The 27,583-nt window shown below is 38.3% G+C and overlaps 1 protein-coding gene across 1 annotated transcript in view; it reads left to right on the top strand.

Moving 5' to 3' along the window:
• LOC110048903 (kinesin-like protein KIF13A) overlaps positions 1 to 27,583 on the top strand; it is a 30,950-nt gene that overhangs the window by 826 nt on the left and 2,541 nt on the right. The window contains exons 3-41 of the mRNA XM_089298953.1: positions 1,030 to 1,042; positions 2,698 to 2,755; positions 4,018 to 4,110; positions 5,234 to 5,325; positions 6,027 to 6,115; positions 6,594 to 6,681; positions 6,986 to 7,120; positions 7,472 to 7,584; positions 7,723 to 7,768; positions 8,030 to 8,098; positions 8,771 to 8,923; positions 9,330 to 9,527; positions 9,914 to 10,048; positions 10,398 to 10,439; positions 10,824 to 10,918; positions 11,018 to 11,127; positions 11,668 to 11,745; positions 12,157 to 12,213; positions 12,836 to 12,992; positions 13,491 to 13,568; positions 13,686 to 13,746; positions 14,300 to 14,393; positions 14,631 to 14,722; positions 14,898 to 15,029; positions 15,770 to 15,809; positions 16,305 to 16,627; positions 17,563 to 17,720; positions 18,020 to 18,313; positions 18,832 to 18,914; positions 19,660 to 19,789; positions 20,138 to 20,193; positions 20,947 to 21,062; positions 21,708 to 21,803; positions 22,353 to 22,469; positions 22,845 to 22,898; positions 23,348 to 23,503; positions 24,146 to 24,226; positions 24,434 to 24,511; positions 25,637 to 26,513. Coding sequence (XP_089155079.1) covers positions 1,030 to 1,042; positions 2,698 to 2,755; positions 4,018 to 4,110; positions 5,234 to 5,325; positions 6,027 to 6,115; positions 6,594 to 6,681; positions 6,986 to 7,120; positions 7,472 to 7,584; positions 7,723 to 7,768; positions 8,030 to 8,098; positions 8,771 to 8,923; positions 9,330 to 9,527; positions 9,914 to 10,048; positions 10,398 to 10,439; positions 10,824 to 10,918; positions 11,018 to 11,127; positions 11,668 to 11,745; positions 12,157 to 12,213; positions 12,836 to 12,992; positions 13,491 to 13,568; positions 13,686 to 13,746; positions 14,300 to 14,393; positions 14,631 to 14,722; positions 14,898 to 15,029; positions 15,770 to 15,809; positions 16,305 to 16,627; positions 17,563 to 17,720; positions 18,020 to 18,313; positions 18,832 to 18,914; positions 19,660 to 19,789; positions 20,138 to 20,193; positions 20,947 to 21,062; positions 21,708 to 21,803; positions 22,353 to 22,469; positions 22,845 to 22,898; positions 23,348 to 23,503; positions 24,146 to 24,226; positions 24,434 to 24,511; positions 25,637 to 26,513 — 4,937 coding nt within the window. The remainder of the gene's footprint in view (positions 1 to 1,029; positions 1,043 to 2,697; positions 2,756 to 4,017; positions 4,111 to 5,233; positions 5,326 to 6,026; positions 6,116 to 6,593; positions 6,682 to 6,985; positions 7,121 to 7,471; positions 7,585 to 7,722; positions 7,769 to 8,029; positions 8,099 to 8,770; positions 8,924 to 9,329; positions 9,528 to 9,913; positions 10,049 to 10,397; positions 10,440 to 10,823; positions 10,919 to 11,017; positions 11,128 to 11,667; positions 11,746 to 12,156; positions 12,214 to 12,835; positions 12,993 to 13,490; positions 13,569 to 13,685; positions 13,747 to 14,299; positions 14,394 to 14,630; positions 14,723 to 14,897; positions 15,030 to 15,769; positions 15,810 to 16,304; positions 16,628 to 17,562; positions 17,721 to 18,019; positions 18,314 to 18,831; positions 18,915 to 19,659; positions 19,790 to 20,137; positions 20,194 to 20,946; positions 21,063 to 21,707; positions 21,804 to 22,352; positions 22,470 to 22,844; positions 22,899 to 23,347; positions 23,504 to 24,145; positions 24,227 to 24,433; positions 24,512 to 25,636; positions 26,514 to 27,583) is intronic.

Below are 27,583 nucleotides of genomic sequence, written 5' to 3' on the forward strand. Positions count from 1 at the left end.
CCATTTCCGTTTAAAGCTCAGTGTATGTACCACGTTTTTTGCCGAAATAGGATTTTCATAAATTAATGTTTAGAATGGTTGTCATTTCTGTAGGTCTTCTGTTTTTAATCTTCAAAATCAAGCTTGCTCGTGCAACAAGCGACATCGACAATTTCATTTTGAGCTTACCATTTCAAAGGTTTCGTTCTTTACCTGTGCTTACCTGCCAAGTGCCGTTATTAAGCTTATTTCACTTTTAAAAGATTTAATATGCCCTCGTTTACGATGTGTACTGTCTGAAACGACATCTAGTAGCTAAATTTGCATTAGATCGACATCGATCGGAAGCAATGTCATTCACCATTCATAGCTACATTGTAGTACAACGAATGGTATCGATCCTTTTGATAGATATTTGCTGAATTTTTTCAGCAACTACACTTATAAATTCAGTTGTTCCATGATTCTCGCCAGCGAAGGCTTTTTTATATCTTACTAAATGTTGATTTTACAAAGAAGACTTCAGAGTGAGAATCTCTCATATCAAATGACGACTGAGCAATTGAAAGGGGCCCAACATTTTTTTAATTGGAGCGGAAATTATTCACGATGAATCGTTCGAGAACCTTTCTCTGCCCACTTAGGTTTCGTTGTAAACAAAGGGCATCCGCTTGAATGGTTTCAAAAGATTTGTAAACAAAATGGGCTTAGAAATTAGTACGAGTGTAAACAGAAAATGTGCAGTGATTTATTATTACAGAACAGGGTATTAGCTGTCACTTGAGATATTTGTATGAAGCTCGAAATGTGTGCCAATGTCTCTGTTATGCAATAGAAATGCAATTTAAAGCGAGTATTAATCTGTTCAAACCCTCGCTGGAGGCTATTCTATAAATTGTATACATTTTGTTCGTATACAAACTGTAACAATTGTCGTACGTCGATTGTCTTGCACGTAGAGGCACACTTGTATGTTTAAATTGTTTTTATTAATTTTGATTTCTCTTTTTGTCCACATTTTTCCGTGGTTCGAAATAATTTTGGGGACAGGAAACACACAAAGGTATGCAAGAACTTTGTTAATTAAATAGTCTGGTCATATGCATTTATGCAATATTTTAAACTTGTTTGCATGCAAAATATTTGATGAAAGATTATGGACATTTTACGAGTGATGATGAAAGAATATGGAATTTTTATGAACTGTAAAAACTCGTTTGCCCTTTAGGTTAAATGTAGTGACAAATACGTTTTGTACAAGCTCTAAAATAAAGGAGTGAAATCTATCTGCCCTAACATGGTTCTACTCCTCTGAATCAAATAGAAAAGCTAGAATGGTTTGAGGATATACTTCTGTTCTTAAAAGATAACTCTTGAAGTTATGATCAAAGGATATTTTGTTTTCTTTTATATTATCGTAATCTTGCCTGTGGAACGAATATGCAACAAAGGTATACAATTCAGACAAATTTAACAATATGTCAGTTATTTGGAAACAATGTCATAGAAACACTTCAGATAAACTATTGGCCTGTTATATAACTTGGTCATGTGACGTGCTGAATTATTTGAAACAGGTATTTATGTTAAGCCTCAGTCAAATAATAATAAGGTTGTCCAAAGTGCAATATTGTTTAATTTTTTTAACAATAATGGCTGAAATCCAAATTATTTATGGAGGTGTATGTGAATATCCAAAAATTAGAAGACAGTGCTTGCATGGAAGAGTCCAAGATGTTTCCAAACAAAGCCAACATTCTTCAAAATTTCAAACTCCCATATACCGTAATTATTCAGTTTTGCACGTGATAAGTGTAAAATGCAGCCTGGGGACTGCAGACTGCGAGTAAAATACAGACTGGACACTACAGACATTTTAAGTAATATATATCACATTATTTCCATTATTGAGTACTGACCATAAACAGGGTTATTGAGGCCGACCGTAAATATGATTATTCAGGCTAACTGCAGTGAAAGTCGGCACTCTGGTTAGCCTGAATATCACACTGGTTAACTTGAATGTCACTCGGGTTAGCCTAAATAGTGCTTTGGTTAGCCTGTTTACAGTTAGCTTTCAATGATGGAAATGGTACATGTAACATGATTCAGTTAAAAAGTTTGTAACCTGCAGTCTGCATTTTACCCTCAGTCTGCAGTCCACGGTCTGGGTTGTACACTGACCAGTTTTGCACCCTGTAGTGTTTCACGGTCAATGAAACATCCGGATATAACCAAAATAAGTACACACAAGACAGATTCAACTCGACACTTGACCATGTGCTTTTAATCATAACTATAATTCATTTGAACTGTACACGATTACTTCATTGATACTATACACCCCATCGCTAATAAGCAGCCCCTCTCCATTACACTCCTTCTCTTGCATATTGCGATATCAGTTAAGTAAATTAAACCCGAATTTTCAAACCTTGGTTTTTCTAATCTTCTGATTATTAGAACCAATTTTGTTCCCCCTTGGCTAACAAGTTAGTCATTTATTACAGTACCTTCAAAATTTTGAACCTCCCAATTTTTCGAAACTTATTTCTGTTTGGTTCCCCTAACTGGTTGGAAACATCTAGATTCCAATGAAGTAGATACAAAAGACCCACATGTGTGTGTATTTTGAACTAGAGATGCGCAGTATACAGTGTACATGTATGCTTGTTGCTTTAGTGGTCTCTTTGTTGATGTTGTTTTTGCATTTCTTAGACCTTTGCTTTCGATCACTGCTTTTGGTCAATGGATGAAAGCAACAACAAGTATGCCAGTAAGTGATGTGTCATGAAATTGTTGGAACTACTGCAAAATTAAATGAAGTGTATTTAAGTGAGAAACAACACAGTTGAATCTCTGGTTGCAACCACCTCTCGTGAGCGACCACCTCTTGTCAACAACCAGTTTTCCAAAATGCCAATGAAAGTTTCCATGTCAAATCACCATATGGAACATCTTGTAAGTGACTGCAACCACCTTTATAGCTAAAAATTTGAAAGTTTCTCTTTTTTTTTTTAACCTCCCATAAGCGACCACTTGACCAATAATAGACCTGAAACTGATAAAAAGGTGTTGTAACTTTATTGCAGTATTATCTTTATTCACCTTATATCATTCATTACAATCATTTACATTACAATCAGATGATATGTGTAGTTGATAAGGCGGGAGATCAAGCAAGCTCAGTTGAGCTTTTTTTCTGAAAGATCCCCCACAATTATTATTTCATTATTAATATGTAATTAAATACAGACAGTGGATTATTTCTATCACAAAGATCAGAAACCAATTACATTTCTAAGTCTTCTTTCACTAAGTACAAGAGACAGACATTACCCAATGGCAAGTGCCAGATTTTTTTTCTCTAACTTTTCACTTTAATAAACCATTTGAAAATTTAAAGGAAAAATGCACATACACTGTACTATATCAGTCTTAAAGGACATGACCTTTTAATGTGTCATAATTACAGAAAATTAGAATATTCCTCTGCAGTTACTATATTCAAATGAGGCAAAATTTTGACACAATATGGTCTAAGCCCTGGTAAGCGACTACCTCCCCTAATCAACCACCTAGGCTTGACATTTTGGTTGATCGTGTACGGAAGGTTTGACTGTATCTTAAATTTGATAATTGAAAGGGTATCTCAGTCATGCCATTATCAAGCAGGGCAGTCATGTTCTGAGTCATCTGTTGCCCTGATCTTCACACCTGTAACAAACTTGTTACTTTGTGGGTGAATTGTATCAATTACAAGCAAGTTCACTTATAACATGAAGGGCCCATCAAACATACTCAGCCGTAACAGGTGTTGTGGGTCGTGGCCCTGAATTTAAAGACCTGTCAAAGAACTTAATGCCTTGTGAAATACATGTACTGTTTGTCATATCAAAAAAATATATAACTTTGTAACTGGCTGATTTTTTTAAATGTAATCATGTTCATTTGTGAAGTAGTTGTGAATAACAGCTGTTGGTTGACAACTGCTTTTGCATATAAATAATTTATTTTTGTTTTGCTTCTACCCTATAGGTCAGGAGAAAGTTTATAACTGTCTTGGAGCAGATGTTCTTTTGAATGCGTTTGAGGGCTATAATGCTTGTATTTTTGCTTACGGACAGACAGGTATAGAGTGATCATAATATATTTTAGTTGCCATAACTTGTAGTATGTGATACTGAGTAAAATAAGGTGAACATTTTACTAATAGAAAACATGTACCGTGTTTCTTTCGAGTTTTCATGTAGTACAAATCTACTAGCGTTCTATCACAAATGGCATTCTCTGATTGGTTATCCTACTCATTATCTATTCTGTTGTAGATAGTGATTAATGTTGCAGTGAGTGCTTGTTGACAAACTGGTGGCTGCTCCTTTGTGTTTTTGTCTGTGAAGACGATTTAGATAAAGTTTTGAGTGACTATTAGATTTATACTAAAACCATTACACTGTACAATAGACTATTTGCTCTCGATTCCTAAGTGTGTTAGTTGACTCAGGTTGCGTCCTTGTCAACTATCATGTGATAGAAATCTTGAGCTTATAATCTAAGGAAGTTTTGGAGAACGAGAAATGCTGTGAGAACACGAGCTGATAGGTGAGTGTTTCCACTGCTTTTTCAAGTTTTCTATTTCTTTTAGAAAATTCCAAGACAAAAAAAGAAAACAATTTGTTTACTTTGATCATTAAAATGTAAATTCTCTTTGCTCACGCCATTGTTAGGTCATCAGCTTGTCCTAGTTCTGTGTTTCTATTGAGTTATAGGAACACAATATTATTTTAAACTAATTTGCGTGCTTATTTTCTTTGGGCTATGTTGTAAATGAAAATGTTTGTTATGTTGCTTCCGTGTATATTAGATAATGTTTGTTGAGATAAGTGATACTCTTTCTACTTCGATCATCAGTTGAGTAAGGCACAACAGAGCTTTGTGGCAAAGTTTTGGATCTAAAATGATGGTGTTGTCACAGCCAACTTTCCTCGTTTCCAATGGTAACAATACTGTCGGCTGCAATTTCGCGCACTTTGCTGCCAATGACGTCAAAGGCTGACAAGTTGCACTGGAAACAGAGCCAGTTGCCTGTGACAACAACACAAGGCGAATGTTAAAACCTGGCCACCAAACCTTCATTGCACCTTTTTCAACTGATGATTCGTAGTAACTGCAGTTGATTTGTACATGTGTATTGTTCCTGTTGGTTGGCGGCATGTGTTGTTATTGTTAATTATATTATTGTTGTTCTTTCAAGGATCTGGGAAGACCTTCACCATGATGGGAAGCCAGAACCAGACAGGTCTTATACCCAGGCTGTGTGATGAACTTTTTGATAAAATTTCAAAAGTAAGTTACATTAAATAAGTATGTCCACCAAGTCTGGTCATCTGTCAATACCATGACCGAGACAATGGCATTGAAGGATCGTCATCATCTTTGCGATCTTGCATATTATATTACCTTCAGCCTGTCAACCGACTCCAACACATCATGCTGTTAATTACCAGTTTGTGTAATTTCCTACCCCATCATCACCCTCTCCATTTCCTCCTAGTACATTCAACAGCCTTCATGCCATGATCTTCCAGTCTCTTATTGCCTGCAAGATATGTCAACACACCAAACTCTTTCACCCTACCAGCTGTCTTCTTTATAATTATCACCCTCTCTTCCATCCCTGTCATTCTCTCATGTGTCTGTTTTCCTTCTCTTTCTCCGCTCCCCTTTCTCTTTCCTTCTTTCTTCCTGGTGCACTCCCTGACGTGTTTGGTATCTCATCCTCCTCTTCCCGATCGTCACAGTTCTCCACTACATGTACGTCTCCTCCAACTACCACCACCACCACAATTCTGTCGATCTTGTCGTCTCTTTGCATCCTTCTGTCCACCTGGCTTATGTCTGCTCTCCTAGGAGGTAACTCCTTCTTGAGTCGTCCACTCCACCCCACCCCACCCTATCAAGGCCCTGCTCCATCCCGAACATCACTGCTGCAATTTGTGAATGTTATACAAAATATGTATGACAATTTTCTTTGTATTCCCTTCCAGAATGAGGATGAAAACATTACAAATAAAGTTGAAGTCTCCTACATTGAGATTTACAATGAAAAAGTCAGAGATTTGCTTTGTCCAAGGGGGTATGTGCAGTAGGCTTGTTTCCAGCAAAATTGTGAAAAATAATGTGACATGGCATCTTCCATGTAATTTGGAACTCGGTACCTTTTGTATGTACCAGTACTGACTATTAGAATATGAGTTGTCATACACTGTAGGCCACTACTGTTGTTTGTGGCACATCCTTTGTTATTGATGATCTCTTAATACAGTGGAATCCCGATTTTCGAACCTCCAAGGGAATAGAAAATTGGTGCAAAAAATTGAATCGGGGGTGAAACTACAGCATTTGACTGACGAGGGGAAATGACTTGGTTCGAGTTATCAGGAGATTTGAAACACTGAGGGTTCGAGAAATCAGGATTCCATTGATAACTTATGAAGCTCAATAATAATTATGCTTAGTGATATACACTTAAATATTTAATGCAGACAGGAACACCCATCTATGTACACATACATACATCTTGATGCTTATTTCTTTTTACAAATTCTCACCAGAAACCATGCCACCTTGCGTGTTCGGGAGCACAAGATTTTAGGACCATATGTCGAAGGACTGACAAAACTTGTTGTATCATCATTCAAGGTTAGCGTTTAATTTCTAGTATAGAGCCTCAACTTAACATTGAAAATGTACATGCCCTTGCTTGTACTCTTTTACATAGTTGATGCCAAATTTTTTGTGTGTTAAGATTTGTCATGAACAGTTTCATTGATATGTGCTCTACATGTAGATTGAGAGAGGTTGAAAAAGTGATTGTAATCAGTTAGATGAGATGCTGTGGCATGGTGAAGTTTTTTTCTGTTGGAATCTTAGACTTTTGTGAAATTTGTTTAAAAAAAAAACTGATGCTTAAAGAGAAACGTTTGCACTTTGTTTGTTTTTTTAGGATATAGAGACACTGATGATTGAAGGCAATAAGTCCAGAACAGTTGCCGCCACCAACATGAACACTGAGAGCAGCCGATCCCATGCTGTTTTTAACATCGTATTGACGAGAAATGAATATGACAAGCAAACAGAGGTTTGTGAACATTTTTTAAGTTTTTATTTTTATAACACTGTTTGTGGTCCTTGATTACATTAGGTAATACTCCTTATATTTCCACCACATGGTAAGAAGAGAGCAGGATGGTCTCAAACCCTGTATCTACAATATCTTCAGCATCCCATGGGAGGTAGTGAGTGGATGCCACAACCAAGCCAAATTCTTGCTCTAGCACAAGATCACAGCAGCTTGCAGAAGCTTGTGGTGGTTGCCTGCAGTAGTGACTGATTTGGAGTACCTCTAAAGTTGCCCATAATGTTAGATCAACTGTCATGACAGTGCATGTAATTATGACGATTGTTATCACTCCTTTTCTTGGATTTTTAGTCTGTGGGCGAAAAAGTGAGCAAGTTGAGTCTTGTGGACTTGGCTGGCAGTGAAAGAGCCAGCAAGAGTGGAGCTGAAGGAGAGAGACTGAAAGAGGGCAGTAACATTAACAGGTACTTCCCATTAATGTACTGTTGAGTTTGCTGTAATTTACCAGTAGATGTAGACAGGGTTTATGCAAGCCATTATATCACTTTAATGCCTCAGCAGGGACTCTGTTAATATTTTTTTTTTCCCGTTTTACTATTTAGGTCATTGGTAACCTTGGGTCAGGTTATTTCAAGCCTAGCAGACCAGGTATTGTACATTGTATTCTACTGAAAACTATTTTTTCTATTTCTTTTAGATAAACATACTATAAATTCAGTGGGTGGCAGTGCTAGCAATCAGTCCACTGTAATTACATATAAGGAAAAAATTTAAACTGAACTTTGTCAATGTATAATTTGTGCATGGACTTAGTTGGGTTGATTGAGACTGCAGTTTTCATGTAACTGCATTCAAGGACAACAACATTTTATCCTTTTGATGTTAAATTACACATACATTTTTTCCTAGTCTGGAGGTAAAGCAAGGAAGGCTCTTCATGTTCCTTACAGAGATTCTGTTCTTACTTGGCTACTCAAGGTAAAGGATGATCATGTTCTGTCATACAATAATGGTAACTAAAAAATATCCATCTTTACAATATTTGTTTGCTTTATCAGGGAATTCATTAAGATTTCCAGGAGGGAGGCAATTGGTTTTCAAAGGCAGGCAAAACTTTTTGAACTGAGCTTCTTTTAATTAGCAAGAAAATCTTTCCTCTAGATGGCCAAACTTGGCAGGCAAAATCATCCTCACAGCTGCTGGTGCCCAGCCTTTGACAAAATCCCTGCTTTATTAGATGGAATTAAAATATCTCCAAGAAAATATAGTATGCTTCAATGTACATGTAGTTGGTTAATTTTGCAGGCTGCATTCTACACTATAACCCAATTTCTGCATGCTTGAATTATTTCCTTTTCTCTATTCAGCAACAGATTTAATAAATATTGACTTAATCTAATTTAATTAGATATGGGTTCTTACACATATTTTTCCTTCAATTCATAGCCTGTGTGCTTTGGGCTTGGGCCTTAAATTAACAGGACATGTACACTACTGCAATTAATTTCTCATATGAGACATTCTACAAAATGTGTGGAAATTAGCACTGAGAAATTTTATTTTGAGCCAGAAATTTTGAAAGGTTAAAAGATCTTCTCAAGGCATGACTTAAATATTTTAATGATAGTCTAATGTTGATGTTAATATCAGGACAACCTTGGTGGCAACAGTAAGACTGTGATGGTGGCCACAATAAGTCCTGCTGCTGATAACTATGAAGAGACACTGTCTACTCTAAGATATGCTGACAGAGCGAAACGCATTGTCAACCATGCCGTTGTGAATGAAGATCCCAATGCAAAGGTACTTATGGATCTTTTTAAGAAACTCACTGATTCATCTTAATCAGTATTTCAAAAAAAAAAATAAAAAATACATGCAAAAAATGTATATAAAATAATCAGAAATTAAAACCAAATTTGGTTAATGAACTTGCTATTCTCATTGTTTCTCGATGCAAACATACTGGATAAGGTACCACTGTCTACTGTACTGCACACATTTAGCATATCTTTTCTTGAACAATGTGCAAAAAATATAGGATAAATTTTGCAAGGGAAATCATGGCAGCAACCTCAATTTTTTTGTTGAATTGAAAGCAAGTTAGTAAGTTAGTGCTTAGTGCTCAGTGCTCAGAACTTATACACTGTCGTGTAACAAATCCAAGTGTGTGAGGCTTTACAACTTTTGTCTTTTGCTGCTCTTGTAGATCATCCGTGAGCTGCGTGAAGAAGTAGACCGCCTGAAACGAATGCTGCAAGCTAAGATTGCTGGGAAGTCGCATATTGTGGAGCCTGGAGAAACAACCATAGAGATTAAAGAGATGTTGTCAGAGAGCGAGAAGTTGATGAGTGAGTGCACAATGACATGGGAACAGAAAGAGAAACAAACAGAAAAAATTCAACAGGTATGATATGTGCAGATCTACATGTATCTTATGCTAATAAAGACAAGTTTCTTTCAGTGGAAGGTGTTTTTTGAAGAAGGGACCTTATCTGAAACAAACCTTTAGAGCCCCTATTCAAATTGTAATAACTCCCTTTGATGATTGCCAGCTTTTTTTTGTAACAAGGACTTGGAAGAAGGTTGTTTTTCCCACTTGCCTTTGAGGTCTTACTGTACATGTACAATGTAACTCCAGTAAAAGAAATTGGTTCTTTCATGTATGTAGCTTCCTTGTTTTACATACTCTGTGTGATGTAAACAAAGTAACACTATATTAATTCAGAGTTTTTAAGTAAGGTTTTTTTGATACAATTTACTGAGTTGTTGTCATTAATTTTGTTTCAACAGGAAAGACACAAGGCTCTTGAAGAGATGGGTATCTCAGTGCAGTCATCTGGAATTGCAGTAGAAAAGTCCAAATTCTACCTGGTTAATTTAAATGCTGATCCTTCTATGAATGAGCTGCTAGTTTACTATTTACAGGTAACATTGCAGATTCTGTAGTTGGGATTGCTTTACTTTGTATGACCACAAATGTCCCCGGTCAATTGTTGATTATATTCTTACTAGTTAAAAGGATCATCATAATTATTTCCCTTCTCTCCTCATGGAGAATGGAGCCATCAATCCGTCTTCTCCAAGGAACTCGGTCTTTAGCTACCACCTCTGCTTCCCTCCATGTCTTGAATCCGAGATGTTCTCTCTTCTTGTTGACCGTTCTTTGCCATGTCTCTCTTGGCTGTCCTCTTCAGAGTTTGCCTTCGGATGCTAAATTTTTTAACTCTTTAGGGTAAGAGTAATTTTGTATTGTTTTTTTTTCACTCCATTCTAGGAGCACACTCTTGTCGGAAGACCTGATGCTGCTCATACACCAGTGAGTAAAACTACATAGTTATCAGATAATTCAAAATACTAGCCTGTAGTAATATAGGTTGTAATTATAGTTGCTCATCATGGTGATGTACAGTAACAATCAAGTATAGTGGAACCCTGTTAATCCAGTCACCAATGGGCTACAAAATTCTGGCCGTATTAATGGAATGGTTGTATTAAAGGGGTTTTATAAATATGAAAATGGCTGACTGAGCTTTTCTTTGGATCAAAATAAAGTGGCGGTAATAACTGGGTGACTGTAATAATGAGGTGGCCGTAATAACAAGGTGGTTGTAATAACAAGGTGGTCGTAATAACGGGGTGGTCGTAATAACAAGGTGGCGGTAATAGCAAGGTGGCCGTAATTCTGTTGTTTTCTTTTTAGGATATTCAGCTTGGTGGTCTTGGGATACTACACGAGCATTGTCAACTTGACATTGAAGGCAATGAAGTGTATGTTACACCACTTGCCAAAACTGGGTATGTACTCCTGAAGACTTCAACATAGTCAAATGATTATTATAGGAAGTAGGAGTTTACTGTTGATCACAATATCTCATGTTTCTGATGTATTGACAGAACGTGCGTGAATGGTAAACTTGTGGAAGAGAAGACCAAGGTGAAACATGGAGATCGTATTCTCTGGGGGAATAACCATTACTTCAGAATAAACTGTCCCCGCCTCCCAGGTGTGTAGCATTGATGTTCTGTCTTCTGATCACTCTTTCCTTTTTCCTCCTTGTCCTTAAATACTTGTAGCTATTGTGTTGGTGTGGAAAGGGAGGAAGGGGAAAAGTGGAACGAGGGAGGGAGCTGGGGAGAGATATACAGGGAGGGTGAAAAGAAGAGAGAAAGAGAGGGAGGGAGGGGGGGGGAAAGAAGGGGAAGAAGTGGGGAGGGATGAATGGACAATGAGAGGAGGAAGGAAAAGTAGAGAGGGAAAGGAGAGAAGGCGGGCAGGATGGAGAGAGGGAAAACATAATTTATTTTCAGAGAAATTGTTAATTCTCATTCCAAGTTTTGTAATCTATGACAACTGTTATTATAGCTATAGATTTGTTCTTATACCTCACTGTACACATTTGTGTGCTGGGTAATTTTCCAGTTTGGTCTTGATTGTCCTGCAAAATACAGGCTCTTGTCATACTTGAGTGTGTGGATGGTGCCCACACCTTGTACCTTGCTATTGTTGCCTATCCAGTAAATTAGACCATGTTATTACCTTACAGGAAGTGAACAGCAAGTGGAACAACCAGTCGACTTCCAGTTTGCACAAACTGAACTGATGATGAATGAAATTGGCTCAGGTGCATATCTTTCTGAATTTGATACTAAACATCTTGTAGGATCCTTGCCGAGTATCTTACTAATGCAAGTTTCTTTGATCAGTAATGACCTGCATGAAGTTATTTCTTTCTGATGTCAAAGACGTAGTTGGACAGTCGGGGTTCAGTATTCAAAAGACTGCTTAGTAGGTGTCGAAAAACCAAGAAAAAACTGAAATCGTAACAAGATACAATGCTTGGCTATTTTTAACTAATCATTAGACATTCTTGCATGGGCTCAATCAAATCAAACTTAACTGAACCTTTTTGGAAATGACTAGAACTGAACACTGGTAGGAAATACCTAATACTTAATTGGACTAAATTATCCTAAATGTACACTTACCTTTTGATATGTGTGGATTTACATCGTATGTTCTCTTTGTTGATCAGGGCCTCTCCGAGATTCTGTCAAGGCTTTAGAAGAACAATACAAAGCTGAAAAACAAGGTATATATTAAATATATTACATGACTTGCATATTATCTTAAGGTACAGTAGTGGGAATTGCAGATTGATGTGTACTGCAGGAGGTTCAGTAGTGCAGAGGCTGGTGTGGTATGCCTGACATTACATGGTCATGCACTTAAAGGAACTGTATCACAGATTTTAGCCTTAACAACGAAATAAAGAATGAAAATGACGCAAGAAAATGACCACCCAATTAATGGTGAAATATTAATTAAAATAACCACTTAAAACAGTGAAGGAACATTTCAATAACACAACAAATTCAAAAGAAGGTACAAATGGACTAGAACTGAAGAAGTTCAAAATGGATTGCATTGTGTGTTTTTGAAAAACTGTTAGGCTGAACAGTTTTCAAAGTTAATCTTGTTTGTTTGCCATATTTATTTATAATGACCAGGAGACTTATCTATTTTTAATGAAGCTATGGTTTTGCCATTTAGATCCATAGACTGACGTAATTTCTTTGCAAACTTTGAGTTTCATGGCTTGGCCTTTTCAAAAGTCCCCCTTGATATGGGCCTAGCAAGAGGGCTGTCTGTCCAAGTTACATGTAGTCAAGAGCTCATCTCAATATTTCACCTCGCTCCTCTACTTTTCACAGGTGCCTTAGACAAACAACGTCAGATGTACGAAGAAAAGATTGAGGAATTACGAAACCAGATGGTCCCAGTGGGGCGACAGGCCATGGAGAGGACATCTAGTATTGGTTCTTTCAGTTCTGGGTATGGTTCATCTAGAATGTCATGGTGTGAAGACAGGTTAGTAACTGTAGACTGATCTGTATGTGATTTCTCTCTACAATAACAAGGCATCTTAAACCAAACAAGTGATGAGAATCAATAAAATAATCAACTTATGACTAACATCATATTCAGGGGGGAGAGGGACTACTCCTAGAGACTACACATGCTATAGGGGTAGGGATGCTGAAGTTCTTTCAGTGGCCATGAAACAAGTGCGCGATAGTCTGCTGTAAGATGTGCTTGTTACACAGCATAACCCCAGACCATCCACTACTATAATTTGCTGAAATACACATGCCATGCATATTTTTACTGTAGACCTCTCATTTAGTACTTTGATTTCATGTACAGATTTATATTACATTTTGCCCATTACGTTATGTGTTAGAAAAGTTATTACATTTTGTGTTGTTATTGCATTTTGCATCAGTATTACATTTTGCGACAATTAATGCATTTTGCGGCGTAATATGTACCAACCAAGTTTTGCTTTCTTTGTGACTTTTCAACCAGCAGGGAAAACTTAATTCAGTTTGAAAGGAAACCTCTGGTGCTCAAAGAGGAAGTCATTAAGGCCAATACTCTTGTCAGGTAATAGCAGCTAGTGTAATAATATTATTTTAAAAAATTATGCAAAAAAATGACTGGACTTGGTTTATTGTATACATGTATTTCTTGTATATTTATAAGTTCTTTTGATTTATTTAGGGAGGCAAACCAGTTAAGTGAAGAAATGGGAAAAGAAACAGAGTTTGCAGTAACATTACAGGTATAACTCTGAAGAACATGGTTTTGATATGATCCTTAAAGTCACCACACCAATTGATAGCTTATGTTTGAATTTTTATACACTAGGGTTTCATTCAAAGACTTCAAAGTTAGAACCACTTGAATCACAATAGTAAACAGTACCACATGAAAAGACTGCTCAGTAGCTTTCATTTGAATGGTCACACACTAGGGTTTCATCCACAGACTTGGAAGTTAGAACCACCTTGTACAGGCTGCATAATAAACAGTGCCACATGAAAGTACTGCCCAATAGCTTTCATTTGAATGGTCACACACTAGGGTTTCATCCACAGACTTGGAAGTTAGAACCACCTTTTACAGCATAATAAACAGTACCACATGAAAGTACTGCTCAATAGCATTCATTTGAATGGTCACACACTAGGGTTTCATCCACAGATTTAAAAGTTTAATAGAACCACCTTGTACAGTATAATAAACAGTACCACATGAAAGTCTTGCTCAATAGCTACTTCTGAGTTTGTAACATTTCTATTAACAGTTTAACATCAAATTTGCTTCTCAACTAGATTCCAACATCAAGTTTAAGTTTTGGTCGAAGCAGACCTGGATTCAGTAGTGAAGTTGCCATTGTAGTGAAACACAAGTCCAAAGGAACTCAAAGTAAGCCTGCTGCATAAATGGTTAAGGTTTTCTCTATGGTACCAATTGAAAATAGGTATTATCAAGAATAGTATGAATGCAACAAGGTTAAAGAAACATTGATTAGCTGAAGTTGGCTTGTTACCTTAGAAATGGAAAAATTTGACAAGCATGCTCACACACAGGGTATGAATGTTTTTGCCTGCTGCCTCACAGATAGAAGAGTTTAATGGTAACCATTCTTTTCTTTTTTTTCAGTTTGGTCCCTTGAAAAGTTAGCCAATAAAATCTATGATATGAGAGACTTGTACAATCAATGTGTAGAGGAGAACATACCTTTCTCAGAAACCGTGAGTAGTAGATAATAAATAGTTAATAATAAGTAAGTAGTTAATAATATTTTCATTATTATATGCGTACATGATCGTTGTTGACTTTGTGATCTATGGGATTTAGCAGGAGTTACAGTGTAAGTTGTAAAATGGGAGAATTCAGACTACCTCTAATATTTGGATTTGTTGACAGGATGAAAACCTCGACTTGTTTTTTGAAGTGGAGTGCCACACCCTTATTGGTGTCGCAAATGTGTTTCTGGAATGTCTGTTACACGATGTGAACCACGAGTATGCTGCACCCATCATTAGTCAACAAGGAGAGGTAAGAGATGAGATACATGCAGGGCTGTCAATGAGGGTTGTAACCTGTAACACATGCTACGGCTGAGTATGTTTGATGGGCCCTTGATGTTATGGGTGAACTTGCCTACATTTGATACAATTCACTGAAAAGGTAACAAGTTTGTTATGAGTGAAGATCATGGCTACAGGTGAATCGAAACGTACTGACAGCCCTGCAATGTATTTTTTGCTACCAGGTAGTGGAATGTCAAAGTTATTGATTTATATTTTAACAATTACTACAAGTTTTTGATAGCAAGTGTTGATAACAACACCAAAACTCCTTTTTGCTAGAATCGAAGATTCACTTTCAGCAGCTTTTTGATTGATTTATAAGGGTCTGTCAAAATTGTTTTCTGGTCAGTAAAAGTCGGAAAATTTTTGTTTTCTTCTGAGTTAGTAACCGTGGCAATGAAAACTGATATCACTGAATAGCTGGGGAATCACCGCATCAGTCTTTCATGGTTGGTAACCTGCAACCCTGTTAAAACTCAGTTGCAAATCAATGGAAGTCTGAGTCTTGATAGAATGTTTAAGAAAGTGACTTATAATACTCAGAAATATTTTAGCTCTTCTTTGACATCTAACAACTAATACAGGTTCTCATGTCAAGCTGCTTAGTGGAACCGCTGTCTAAAGCTGCAGGCTCATACAATTTCTGACAAGTTGAGAATGCTTTCATTATTTTAATGACTGAGAATGAATTTTTCTCCTTCGTAGGTTTGTGGCAGGTTAAAGGTGGAAGTTTCCAGAATATCAGGTCCATCTTCTCTCAGATGTTGTTTATTTGTTTGTAACACTCACGTAACTTACTTGCATGTGCTTTGTGGGTCTCTTGAAATAAATAAATATGTTGCAGTATTTAGAGAGGAAACCACATCAGCTCTAGCTGGATTTCATGCGATTCCTCTATCCTGGTCGAATTGGAATTTGGAGATGTTAGTTTTTGTTGAGAAAGGAAAACTGGAGAACCCGGAGAAAAACCCTCGGCGCAAGGCGAGAGCCAACAACAAACTCAATCCACATATGGCACCTGGCCAGAATCGAACTCAGGCCATGTTGATGGGAGGCAAGCGCTCTCACCACTGCACCATCCCTGCCCCACTGTGCCATCTCCTAAATTGGATTTGTTTTTGTGTGGCAATAATAATTATGAATTATGCTTTTGAGGAAATCTTTGAAATACTGGTACATGTAAATAATGGTCATGCAACTGAGATTTTCCTTCTCTCTCTTTCCACATTTCTAACAAAAGAAAAAGCTCAGAAGAAATTAGCGAAACTATCCAGACAAGAAGAAAATGAAGACGAAGAAACTTCGGGCGACGAAGAGGACGATATGTTGGTCATACATGACGAGGATGATGATGGAGATGATGACGAACTCGTCAAAGGCTCGTTAATGCACGTGGAAGTGAAAGTGGTAGAGGCGTATGACCTACCTCCTGCTCTGTGTAATTACGTGTTTTGTCAGTACAAGTTTTGGAATGATGATAACACCATTGTGGTGCCACCCATCAATGCCAGCATCTCTAACCCAGGACCAAAGACTAACACAATGATATTTGAACACAAACAGGTGAGCATGATTGCCGCCCAAGGAGGGGGGGGGGGGGGAGGGGGGGGAGGTTCCCATTGAAAAAGGATGGGGGTGCTAAGATCCTGCTTTCTGGACATGGCTTGAAATTTTTTCACCCCTAAGAGTTACCAATTCTAAAACATCACATTAACAATCAGTTGATTGTCAAATATCTCTTGTCATTTTTTTTTTTCTTTTCAACTCCATACCCTAAAAGGTATCTTTTGAGGCTGATCACCCTAAGAGGTACCAAGACTGCTTTTTAACCAAAGGTACACTAAAAGGTACCACAAGCACCCCCATCCCCCCCCCCCCTCACCCCAAGATTACCACCCACCTCCAATGCGGACATTCTATTGGCTAGTCACACAATCTTCTGCTTTTTCGGGGAGGATTCCTAGCTAATGCCTACATACGATGCCAGTCTAGCACAGGTCAACAAACAGTTTGAGGACCTTTATGTTAGTCGTACACAAGTCCTAGGGAATTCAGTATCCATTCAGGGAAATTATACATGTCTTGGCTGGGATAAGTACGGTTGTATTGTGGTTGATGAAAAGTGTTTTGCGCAAAGGAAATAAAGACAAAATGTTATGTGGAACTTCTTTTCAGTTGATTAGACTTATTAAGGACAATGAAAACTGACGGTTGAAGTCACAATTTTAGATACCCTGATTCTATTAAAGTCGTTTTCCCTATGTTTGAGTAACTTTTCTGCATGTAAACTAGTTTGTGGCTAACTTCACATCACCAGTAATGTCCTGGATTTATTTATTTATTCGATCATTCATTCTATTTGTGTCATTCTTCATTTGTTCGTTTGCTCAGTCGGGTAGGCGTTTGATTGTTCGTTCTTTTGCTCTTCTGCTAGTTCTTCATTTGTTCGTTTGTTTGTTGGTTCATTGATATATCAATGGCTTTTTCTGTCCTTTTAGTTATTTGACATGGAGGTGACAGATGAGTTTGTAGAATATGCCTCAGAAGGTTCCCTGGCCATTGAAGTCTGGGGAAACAGAATGAAAGGATTTGATTCACAGAATAAAGTCATGCTGAACTGGAATGTGGAACCGCAACAAAAAGGGCTCCATGACAGGTATTGTTAAAGGTCAAGACTCTAAAATTGGTGCAATTGCAAAGATTTTCCAAAAATGGCACTGGTTTATGAAGTGTTTGCTTTATTCTCTGATTGGTTAATGATATTCAGAAACTCACTGAGTGTAGCTGCAAAGATTTGACCATTGTACATGTAACACTTGTTTGTGAAGTCTATGTTTTTTTTTTTTTGGATTGGAAAAGGGACTACCAAAATTGCTGAGAGCTCGGTTCTACCTAAATTATTTTGTTGAAATTTCCACTAGTTTATCTTCCTGACTGGGATCGTTTTTCTTTCAGATGGGCTGAACTATTAAGGAAGATTCACGTGTGGGTTGAAATACTCGAAATCAATGACCAAGGTGTCTACTCACCAGTGGAACTTCACATTCAAAAAGACAATCAAACTGGTGGAGTGTTCCAGCTACGCCAGGGACACTCCAGGAGAATTGTTGTGCGAGTTCAGCCAGTTCCAAGGGCGGGTTCACTTCCGGTAGTGTGTGACATCATTTCCGCTGTGTATATTGGAAGTGTTTGCATGAGGACCAAGAATCAGCAGCCCCTGGACAGCTACCAGGAAAAGGATCTATCAATGTAAGTCGTGGATCTAGATGTACCATGGGAAATTCGACTCTGATGACGTCGTGCTACAGAGAATCATATCACATCTCTGATTGGTGTTTTGTTGGTTGCCATGTTATGCACGAAACCAATCAGGGAGCCTGTTGCAACGATTGTACCCTGAAATCACAGACGTCTCTCTTAAAGGAGCTCTGTCGCGGTATTTTGAGTTATTTTGGCCGCATACAAAATCCCCTTTGAATTGAAGGAAACCTGAAAAAAATATTTTACTAAGATAAAAAAAAAACGCCCAAGAGATTGCAATAAACCATTAATCAACACGGATGGTTAAGGATGGAGAAGATTGACGCGGATTACAAACGGAACTTTTCAAGGTGCGCAAACTGTGCCGTAGCTCCTTTAAGGGGGATGTTGAGGTTTGAAAGAAAATAGACGTGCTGGCATCTAGTTTATATATTGTATTTTTGTAGTTATAGGGACAAATCTGCGTTTTGATCTAGTTATAATTCATCTTATTTTTCCTCCTGAAGAATGCGTGAAAAGTGGTCCAGTTCCTTGATGAAAAGGCGGGAGTACTTGGATGAACAGATCCACTCATTAATCGACAAACCAGGTAATGAAACATGTAGAGAAAAGCACAGCTAAGTCAGGCTGTTTTGAGGAATTTGTTACCAGGGACCAAGTACCCTGTAGTATCCATATGTTGTTTGTTGTATCAAGTTAAATTTTATTTTCAGTTTTCTCCGGATTCTAAGGCGAGGTCATTTTTTTCAGTTTTCTGCACATTGCATTTTCTTATCACTTACATTAGTGAATTTGAGAATTACGAAAAAAAAAAAACAGACCAGACCAGTTTTTAGCTTCATTGCATTTGACCTTTTTTGCCTCTTGTTTTCAATTTACTGATTCATAAATGTTTCAGAAAGCAAACTACTTTACTTATTACTTACTTATTTATAGCCTAGTTGAAACAAAACCATCAGAAGGTTTGCCAAATAACGAAATGTCAAGACGCTGTCAACAGATTTATGCGAACTTTGTCAAGACATAGACATAGATAAAGAAATTTTTTTTCTTGGACAATTCTGTCCAAGGGTGGAAGGCACAATGTGGTTAACCCTATGCGAAGCACTAACCCGTGAGACAAGGCCAGACCACAACACCGGGAATTCTGTGCCCTACTCTTTGCGATAAGTGCTAACCATGTAACACTGAAGATGCAGGGGACAGGGCCTACGATTTATAGTCCTTATCCAAGAATTCTTGAACGTCTAACCATTTGTAGATGTACAAACTAAGGTAGCACATTCTCCTCAAGCGGCCGCATTGTAACATTTTGAATTCTGCTTGTCTTGCAGACAAGTCAGCAAGTGATAAAGAGCGTGAGAGCTGGATGATAGACCAGTGGGTTTGCCTCACAGAGGAGAGGAATGCTGTTCTTGTGCCACAGCATGGCAGCGGAATTCCTGGTGCTCCACCGCTTGAAGGGTAAGATTTGTGAATGCCTTGAGAATTGAGGACATGATTGATCTTTCATATCTTCACTTGTGCCTTGAGAATTGTCGTATTAAATTGTGTGGTTGAGTTTGTTTTTTCATGCATTGCTTCAAGGGTTTTTCTCTGGTTTCTCCGGTTTTCCTCCCTCCATGAAAACCAGCTAAAGCTGATGTGGCTTCCTCTCAAAATGTTGTATTTTTTTATCATAAGTATTGTCATATTTAATAGCTTTCTTGACGGAGCATTCTTCGGGGTAAGAAGCTGAGAAAAATCTAGGAATTCCTTCTTACTGTCGTTTTCTTACTTTTTTGAATTTATTTTTATTATTATTTTTAACAGGACTGTGCCTCTGGGAATGGAAAGGTTTAATCCTGTTTTATTCCTGGATTTGAATGGTAAGCCTATAGGTAGTTGCCATTGATCCATAAAAAGCCAGCTTTTCAGTATCATTGAAAAACCGGGAACAGGTTGCTTTCATTGGATTGAAAGTCTGTAAGGGACAGAGACAAGGGGACACAGAACAGATAGGCCATTTCCAGGTTACCTTTTGCCTATGTCAAAACGATTCTTTGTGCGAAACCACTTACTTAAAAATGTGTTCCTGACAGGTTCATCTTCGTGCAAATCAAACTCATTTGCTTAAGAAAGGTTTTGCACTTAGTCTCGTTTTGAAACAGAGGCACAAGGCAACTCAGAAATGGCCTTATTGAGCAACCATCTCGGGTTTGGTTTGTGTCCTTTAGGCGTCACTTTAGGCTGAATGTTATTTTCTTGTCAAAGTTAGGCTCAAGTCCGTAATTTTATATTAAGGTCGCTTAGGGTTTGGAGTAGGAGTATTGTCAATAAGCGCTGTTATATGGTCAAGAAGGTTGTGCGTTACGAGAATCGAAACTGTTGGTCATGTAACCATCATGAAAAGTCATCAAATGTGAAAATTGCTTCCTGACACGGAAAAGTCATAGGATATTTGTATACCTCTGCGCAAGTCATAGAATTTGGTTTTGTTGATAATGAACATCTTGCCACTTTAAAAGATGGATAGAATTTAGAGGTTATGGGAGCAGGCATGGCGCAGTGGTTATGACGCTCGTCTCTGATGTGGCTTCCTCTCTGAAACATTGTTAATAATTTAATGTTTGTTTACGCAGACGTGAGGAGTGGTTGCATAGAAGAGGGAGGGCCAGCTGGTGTAGACTCTACCCTGACATTCGAAAACTCTGACAACATGATGGAACTACCGATCATAAACTACGATCAAAAACAGGTATGAAATAGACCATTGCCGGGTAGCCTTTCGTCTCTGTGTCAAAACGATGTCTCTTTGCAAAGCAATTCAGCGCAAAAAGGTGTTTTGTTTGTGCGTTCATTTTCATCTGGAATGTTCTACACGAGGACTTGTATTTAAACGCGGCAGAAGGCAACTGGAAAATGTCGTGTCACGGTATTTTGAGTTATTTTGGCCACGTACAAAATTACCTTTAAATTGAAGGAAACCTAAAAATAGTGGTTTACTAAGATAGAAAAATACCAAAGAGATAATAATAAACCATAAAGGAACAAGGATTGTAAAGGATGGAGAAGATTAACACGGATTGCAAACGACGAACTTGAAGAATTTAGGCGAAGCATTTCAAGATGCGCAAGCCGTGAGGTAGCTTTTTGAATAACCATGTCGAAATTGAACATAGGGAGCCAGAGAGTAATCTTCTTTGTAAAGCCAACAGAGAGATGTTCATCTCCAAGATATAGGACTACCCCAAGGGCTGACACGAACCGTTACTCAGTCGCATGCCTTCCCCATAGAAGGTGAAAATAAGGTCGGGAAAAATCTCAGATACTTAACACCCAGATAATATATTACACGTGATCCCATGTTATGTTGGTAAATATGTGTTTTATTGACCTGTAGGTCTCTGCTACCGTGTTATGGGACTCGTCCATTCACGACTCGGTGTTCCTCAATCGTGTCACGCAGTCGTACGAGCGTGTCTATCTCATTTTAAAGGTAAAGACATTGCTGAAGTTTTTCTGCCACTACAAATAATCCTGCATGCATTGTACATCTATTTCGAAAATTCTGTTGACATCCTGTGGGTTTATTTTACTGTGAAACCTACCGAAGAAGGGATTTTGCCACACCGGGACCTGCACCAAAACCTTTCACAGGAAAATGACTTTGAAGTGAACTTGATTAAAACTAATTTTATGGTGAAACCTTTAGCAATAAGCCTTTTCCGAAGGAATGGTTACTACAACTGCAAAAGATTTTTCTCATGGGTTTCTTTAGCTTGGACAATCGTAATAAGCCACGATGGGCTGGGATTGATGTAGTAACTTCTAAAGAACAATGTCGTGGCATACCCAATATTTCTGCCGTGTTTTAAATTACCTGAAATCAAAGCCTGAGCACTTAAGTTTGGGAGAAAAATACTACAGAAGTGATGGTGAACCAAAAGGAAACGGCGTTGAAAACTTGAAAATTTTGAGCAATTGTTTTGAAGGTGCATCATCGGTGGTGGAAGTCCGTTAATCGTCGTGTTTTTCTTCATTGCAGGTTATTGCTCGTCTTGCTAGCCCAATAGCCATGGACCTTGTCCTCCGGAAACGAATTTCAGTCAAAGTATACAAGAAACAAAGCTGGAAAGACAGTCTATTACGAAAAATTGCAAAGGTATTCACTAAACACATGTCAAAAGTCCAGCAACAGTTTTTATTGCACAGTAGTTCTTAAGCTAGAGAACAGATTTGACACAACGGTTAGCAATTTGGGGATCTCGTGGTACTCTAAAGTCATTTACTTTGTTTATCACTGTCAGAACTATCACGAAACTGAATCTGGAACACAGCGATAAATTTAAAATAGAGATTCAAAAAAAATAATTGTCGTGGTTTTCTTTAACTCCCTATTGTCTACCTTACTGTTTTGCATATTTGATGAAAGGAATAAAACGTTCGCTTTTACGTCATTACTGAGATTTGTTTGTTTCCTTGGTGTTGTTTTTGGTTTTGTTTCTGTTTTCCATCTGTTTTATTCCTTTTGCTGTAGGATATTATAACAAGATCCGGCGTGACGTATGAACTTGTGTCACACATTCCACGGGTAAGGAGCCGTTTACTGCATGGGTTTAGAGACATTTTGATTGTTTGGAGTAGAAGGCTTTGTGAAAAAATGGGGTTTTCGTTTTGTTTGTACAATTAGTTTGTTTGAAACTTTACAATGAACCTTTCTCAGTTTTCACGTGGCATTTTCACTAATACTGGTAAAAATTGCCTCACTTGTCTTCTTGAAGAGTATTTCAGTGTGGTATGCGAAGTCAACTCTATCAAAAGGTTGGCAACCACATGGTTAGTGTTTTTGTGATATGCAAATAAATTACGATTAGGTTGAAGGAAGACACAAACTCACAGTTTTCTAAGGTAGAAAAACACCAAAAATGAAGTAACAAACCAAATTGGAACAAGGATGGCTAAAACTGGCAAAGATTGAGAAAGATTACAAATGGTCTTCCTCACATTGACATCTGCCTGCTTTGCTTGCTCGCCTCACAGCAACCTGGGGAGGAGACAGAAGAACGAGAGAGCCTGGCGCAAATGGCTGCATTAGCAGTGGGGGAGGGTGAGGAGGAAGACGAATCAGTTTTGAGGAAATACAGCAAAGGAATCTCACATGTGGAGAGTCTGTTAGCACTGGATCGACTAAGACAGGTAGGACAATGGGGTAATATAATATATAGACTTAGCCAAACTTAAATGCAGAGCTCCTGATTGCAGTAATTTATAACCATTAGGCAACAAAAGCATTTGTTTATTGTTGGATCAGAAAAATGATCAATTGTAAGCGTGAAATTGTTCAGCATGTGGTCTCACTATTTTTGTCCAGTTGCATTTTAACAAACTATACCCAATACCAATACTATGCCCAAACTTTTTCCTTTGCAAGTTCTCGTTCCTTCTCCTCCAGAGTGATGACGTGGCTAAAGGCTGCAAACAAATCGAAAACCAGAATCTGGTCAGGGGTCAACTTCAAAAAAAAACTCAACCACTCGATGAGCTCTAAGCCTGAGCCCCCACCCACCTCCACTTAGAGTATTCTTGATATATATTGCTCTTGAAAGAAATATCCATCGTTGTGGTAGGCAAAAAAACTGATGCTGTTCAAAGTTTACCAATGACAGATAATAGATTGAAAGCAAAAGCACGTATTTGGTGAATTTTTGAATATTTGATTAATTTTGCGTTGAGGTTTTCTGTTTATATTGTTTGGCCTTCCGTTTTGAGTAAAAGATGTAACGCCAGCGTTCAATTCCAAATGAGCCAGCTAAATGTAGATGTGTATTTAATTTACAGGAAGTTATGGTGAAGGAGAAACTAGCTGCTATCGGAAAACCTCTGAGAAAATTCGCCAGCACACCAAACTTAGCAGCTGCGGTAAGCGAGTTTGGTTCTCTAGTTTCGTAAGATGTTGTAGTGATCATTTTTAGCGATCAGTGTTTAATGACGCTTTGTGATTGAAGTTGCTTAAAGTTGATATCTTGTGCCTTTTTTCAGTTTGCTTAAGTTATGTTTGCTCTGTGAGCAATATTCTCCTGTTGCGTTACACGTCACGCAATAAAATTGTCATTTCTGTGTCTACAGTCAGGTGACCTGTCATTTGGGTTAAGTGGAAGCGGGCGGTTTGATTCACCGGAGAGCAACAAACTTTGGACCTCAAGGGTAGGACGTAAATTTAAGTACTGAATATCAAAATCCTACCAAAGAAAACTATGTAGTGACAGACCAGTTTAGTGTCTTGTACTGAGCAAACAAGCGCTGGTTGATATTGCGAATAAGAAACTTTTACCTGGACTAAACAATGGAGAGTTCGACGTCTGTTTCTTCAAGGATCGTTTATTATCATCAGCGCCTTGGTCAGACCAGCTCAGAGTTGACGTTATTTGCTTGTTTAAAAGAACTTAGTCATGACATTTTGAGTTGCTTTAGTCACGGAAAAAATTACCTTTAAATTGAAGGAAACCTGGAAATAATAGTTCACAAAGATTGAAAAACATCAAACGGAGAATAGTAAACCATAAAGGAGCAAGGACGGTTGAGGGTGGAGAAGATTGACGCGGATTACAAACGACTTACTTGAAAAAATTAGGCTAACCTATTTCAAGATGCGGAAACCGTGACGTAGCTCATTCAAAGGAGAGAAATCTCGTGTGGACCGTCATGGAAATTTAAGGAGATTTAAATTTAAGAAGAGCGCTTGCGAAAGTGACAACCAAACGAGATCTGACGTTTTACCTCCAGTCGTCTTCCCTTTTTGCTGGATCTGGTTTGTGAATGAAATTAAGGTTTCTCATAATCGCTTTCTGGTCTCCTTCTATCTTGATTTACTACAAAATTCTCAAACCTGTTTTTTTTTCTTTACATTTTAATTGTGATTCACACTACTTACAACACTGGTATGGCTACTTACACAATTTACAACAGTAATACAACCACTAACAGCACTTGTTATACAATGCGATTTAACTAACACACTACTTACGCGACTTTCAATACGATACGATGCTATTTACAATACTACAATTTGGATAACTAACTCTACAGTACTATACGATTACTTATTCTACTTGCGACACTAATACTTACGCTACTTACAGTATAATACGATTGCTGATGCTACTTACAGATAATTATAAATATGGATATAGCTTTGCGTTCATAACAAAAAAAAAATTCTCAAAACGTGCATTTTATGAAAGAGAACCCAGTTGGTAAGGAGAATTGACACTCCTAGTTTTGGACTAAAAGGACAATGAAAAACCTTTCTATGTGTTTCCTTTTTGACAGGCCAACAACAGAAGTGATTTTGTATTACCGGGAAGTTTCACAGATCCCCGGCCAATAAGACAGACTAAAGAAGAGATGTTACTTGATCTTTCTCAACTCAGCGAGCCAGTGAGCTCCTCACCTAACACCTCTGGAGTCGTGTTGCGCAACTCGGGGGGATCATCCAACTCTCGCCCCAGCTCTCTCCTGATGGAGCTGGAGACTCTGGAAGAAGACGAATCCACGCCTTCACCAAGCCCTCTCGTCCGGAGAAATCCCGCGAGTTTGTTCGACTTTCAAGAGGTATCCCAAGAGCCTTCCGACGGAACAATTAGTCCTCTGTCGGAAGATCTTCGGGAACGTTCGGGAAGCGCCGATACGTTAAAGTACGAAGATCCCTTGACGCCGACGCCGTCGGGCGAAGATTTATCGACGCCGCCAGCGGAATCAAGCGAGATGGAATCGATTAGTCGCGAAGGGAACCTGATTGATTTGACTTTTGAGAATAAGAACAATAAGAAGCAAGGCTTGGGGCTAACGTTGCGCGGGCTAGATGGACCTTTAGACGACGAAGAAGACGAAGACGAAACATCTTCGCTTCTTACACGTCCGCTAGAAGAGAAAGAACCAACGAAGCAACAACTAGATGAACGCGAGCCTGTCGACGAGGAACAACTGTCTGGCTCACAGGGAAACTCGAACGCAAGTAGTCGGGAAGATCTGTTGAGTTCTTTCGAAGGTGATGACATGAACGTGAATTCGCTTGATTCGCTGGGTGATTTGAAAATGGGACAAGTCATCTGTGTTGGAGACACGAAAACTGGTAGGATCAGGTACATTGGACCGACAGAGTTTGCTCCTGGCGTGTGGATTGGTGTTGAGCTAGACACGCCTTCAGGTGAGAGATTGTTGTTGTTGTTGTTTTTTGTTGTTGTTGTTGTTTGTGTGAGTAACAGCTTTTTTACCTTTTTCTGTGGCCTTGCTTGTTTGTTTTGGCCCTTCCAAAATCATCTGCAAAATTACGGCCAGTTTCACTAGGAAATAAGAAAAGAATGCTTATAGCGCTTGAAATGGTCATAGGGTAGGTTGATCGTGACATCGGATCGTGGTTGGAGTATGTCACGCATTCTTCCGGATGTTTAAAACGTGACCAGAGTATGTATTTTTCGAAAACAAAGAAAACTTGGCACGAATTTCCGTGGCATTGAACGTGACTAGGGCTGTCACAGCCGTTACTTACTCAAGTTTCGAGTTAGGCAAGACCGCTGAACAGAAAGACTGCAGACGCCTCTATGCAGAGCTATACCCTGTTCACATCAACTAATTTAAAAATATGTTCGAAAGTGGTCAAATTAATATAAACAAGGTTAAAAATTAGTTGTTCATACCGTACGCACCCCACAACTTTACAAGAGGGAAACCTGTTTGATTGAAAGGTTTGAATTTTTGTCGTCTCGAAATGACTTCAAAGCGGAATCGACCTATTGGAAAAACCTAAACCTGAACTAAACTAGTTAAACTAGTTTAGTTGGTGTGAATGGGGCATTAGTCTCTATCTGAACTAAAATATTCGCAAATACCAGGGAGAGGATGAACTAGTGACAACTCTGTGTATTGTTTCAGCTTACGTTTCATCAATTTCGTGCCAGTACTTTGTGAATAATTTACTTCAGATCTAGACTGTTGAGACTGTTTAAAGGTTTTAGGAGCTTAGTCACGGTATTTTGAGTTATTTTGGCCACATTCAAGATTTCCTTTAAACTGAAGGAAACCTGAAAATGGTAGTTTCCTAAGATAAAACAACACCAAAGAGATGATAATAAACCATAAAGGAACAAGGATGATAAAGAATGGAGAAGATTTACACGGATTACAAACGACGAACTTGAAATATCTAGGCGAAACTTTTTAAGAAGCGAAACCGTGACGTAGTTCCTTCAAGATTCAAACATCTTGCATAACTCGTGC

The sequence above is a fragment of the Orbicella faveolata genome, unplaced genomic scaffold, assembly GCF_042242905.1.
Source record: "Orbicella faveolata isolate gen_17 unplaced genomic scaffold, um_ofav_v1 contig_34, whole genome shotgun sequence".
Taxonomy (NCBI): Eukaryota; Metazoa; Cnidaria; class Anthozoa; order Scleractinia; family Merulinidae; genus Orbicella; species Orbicella faveolata.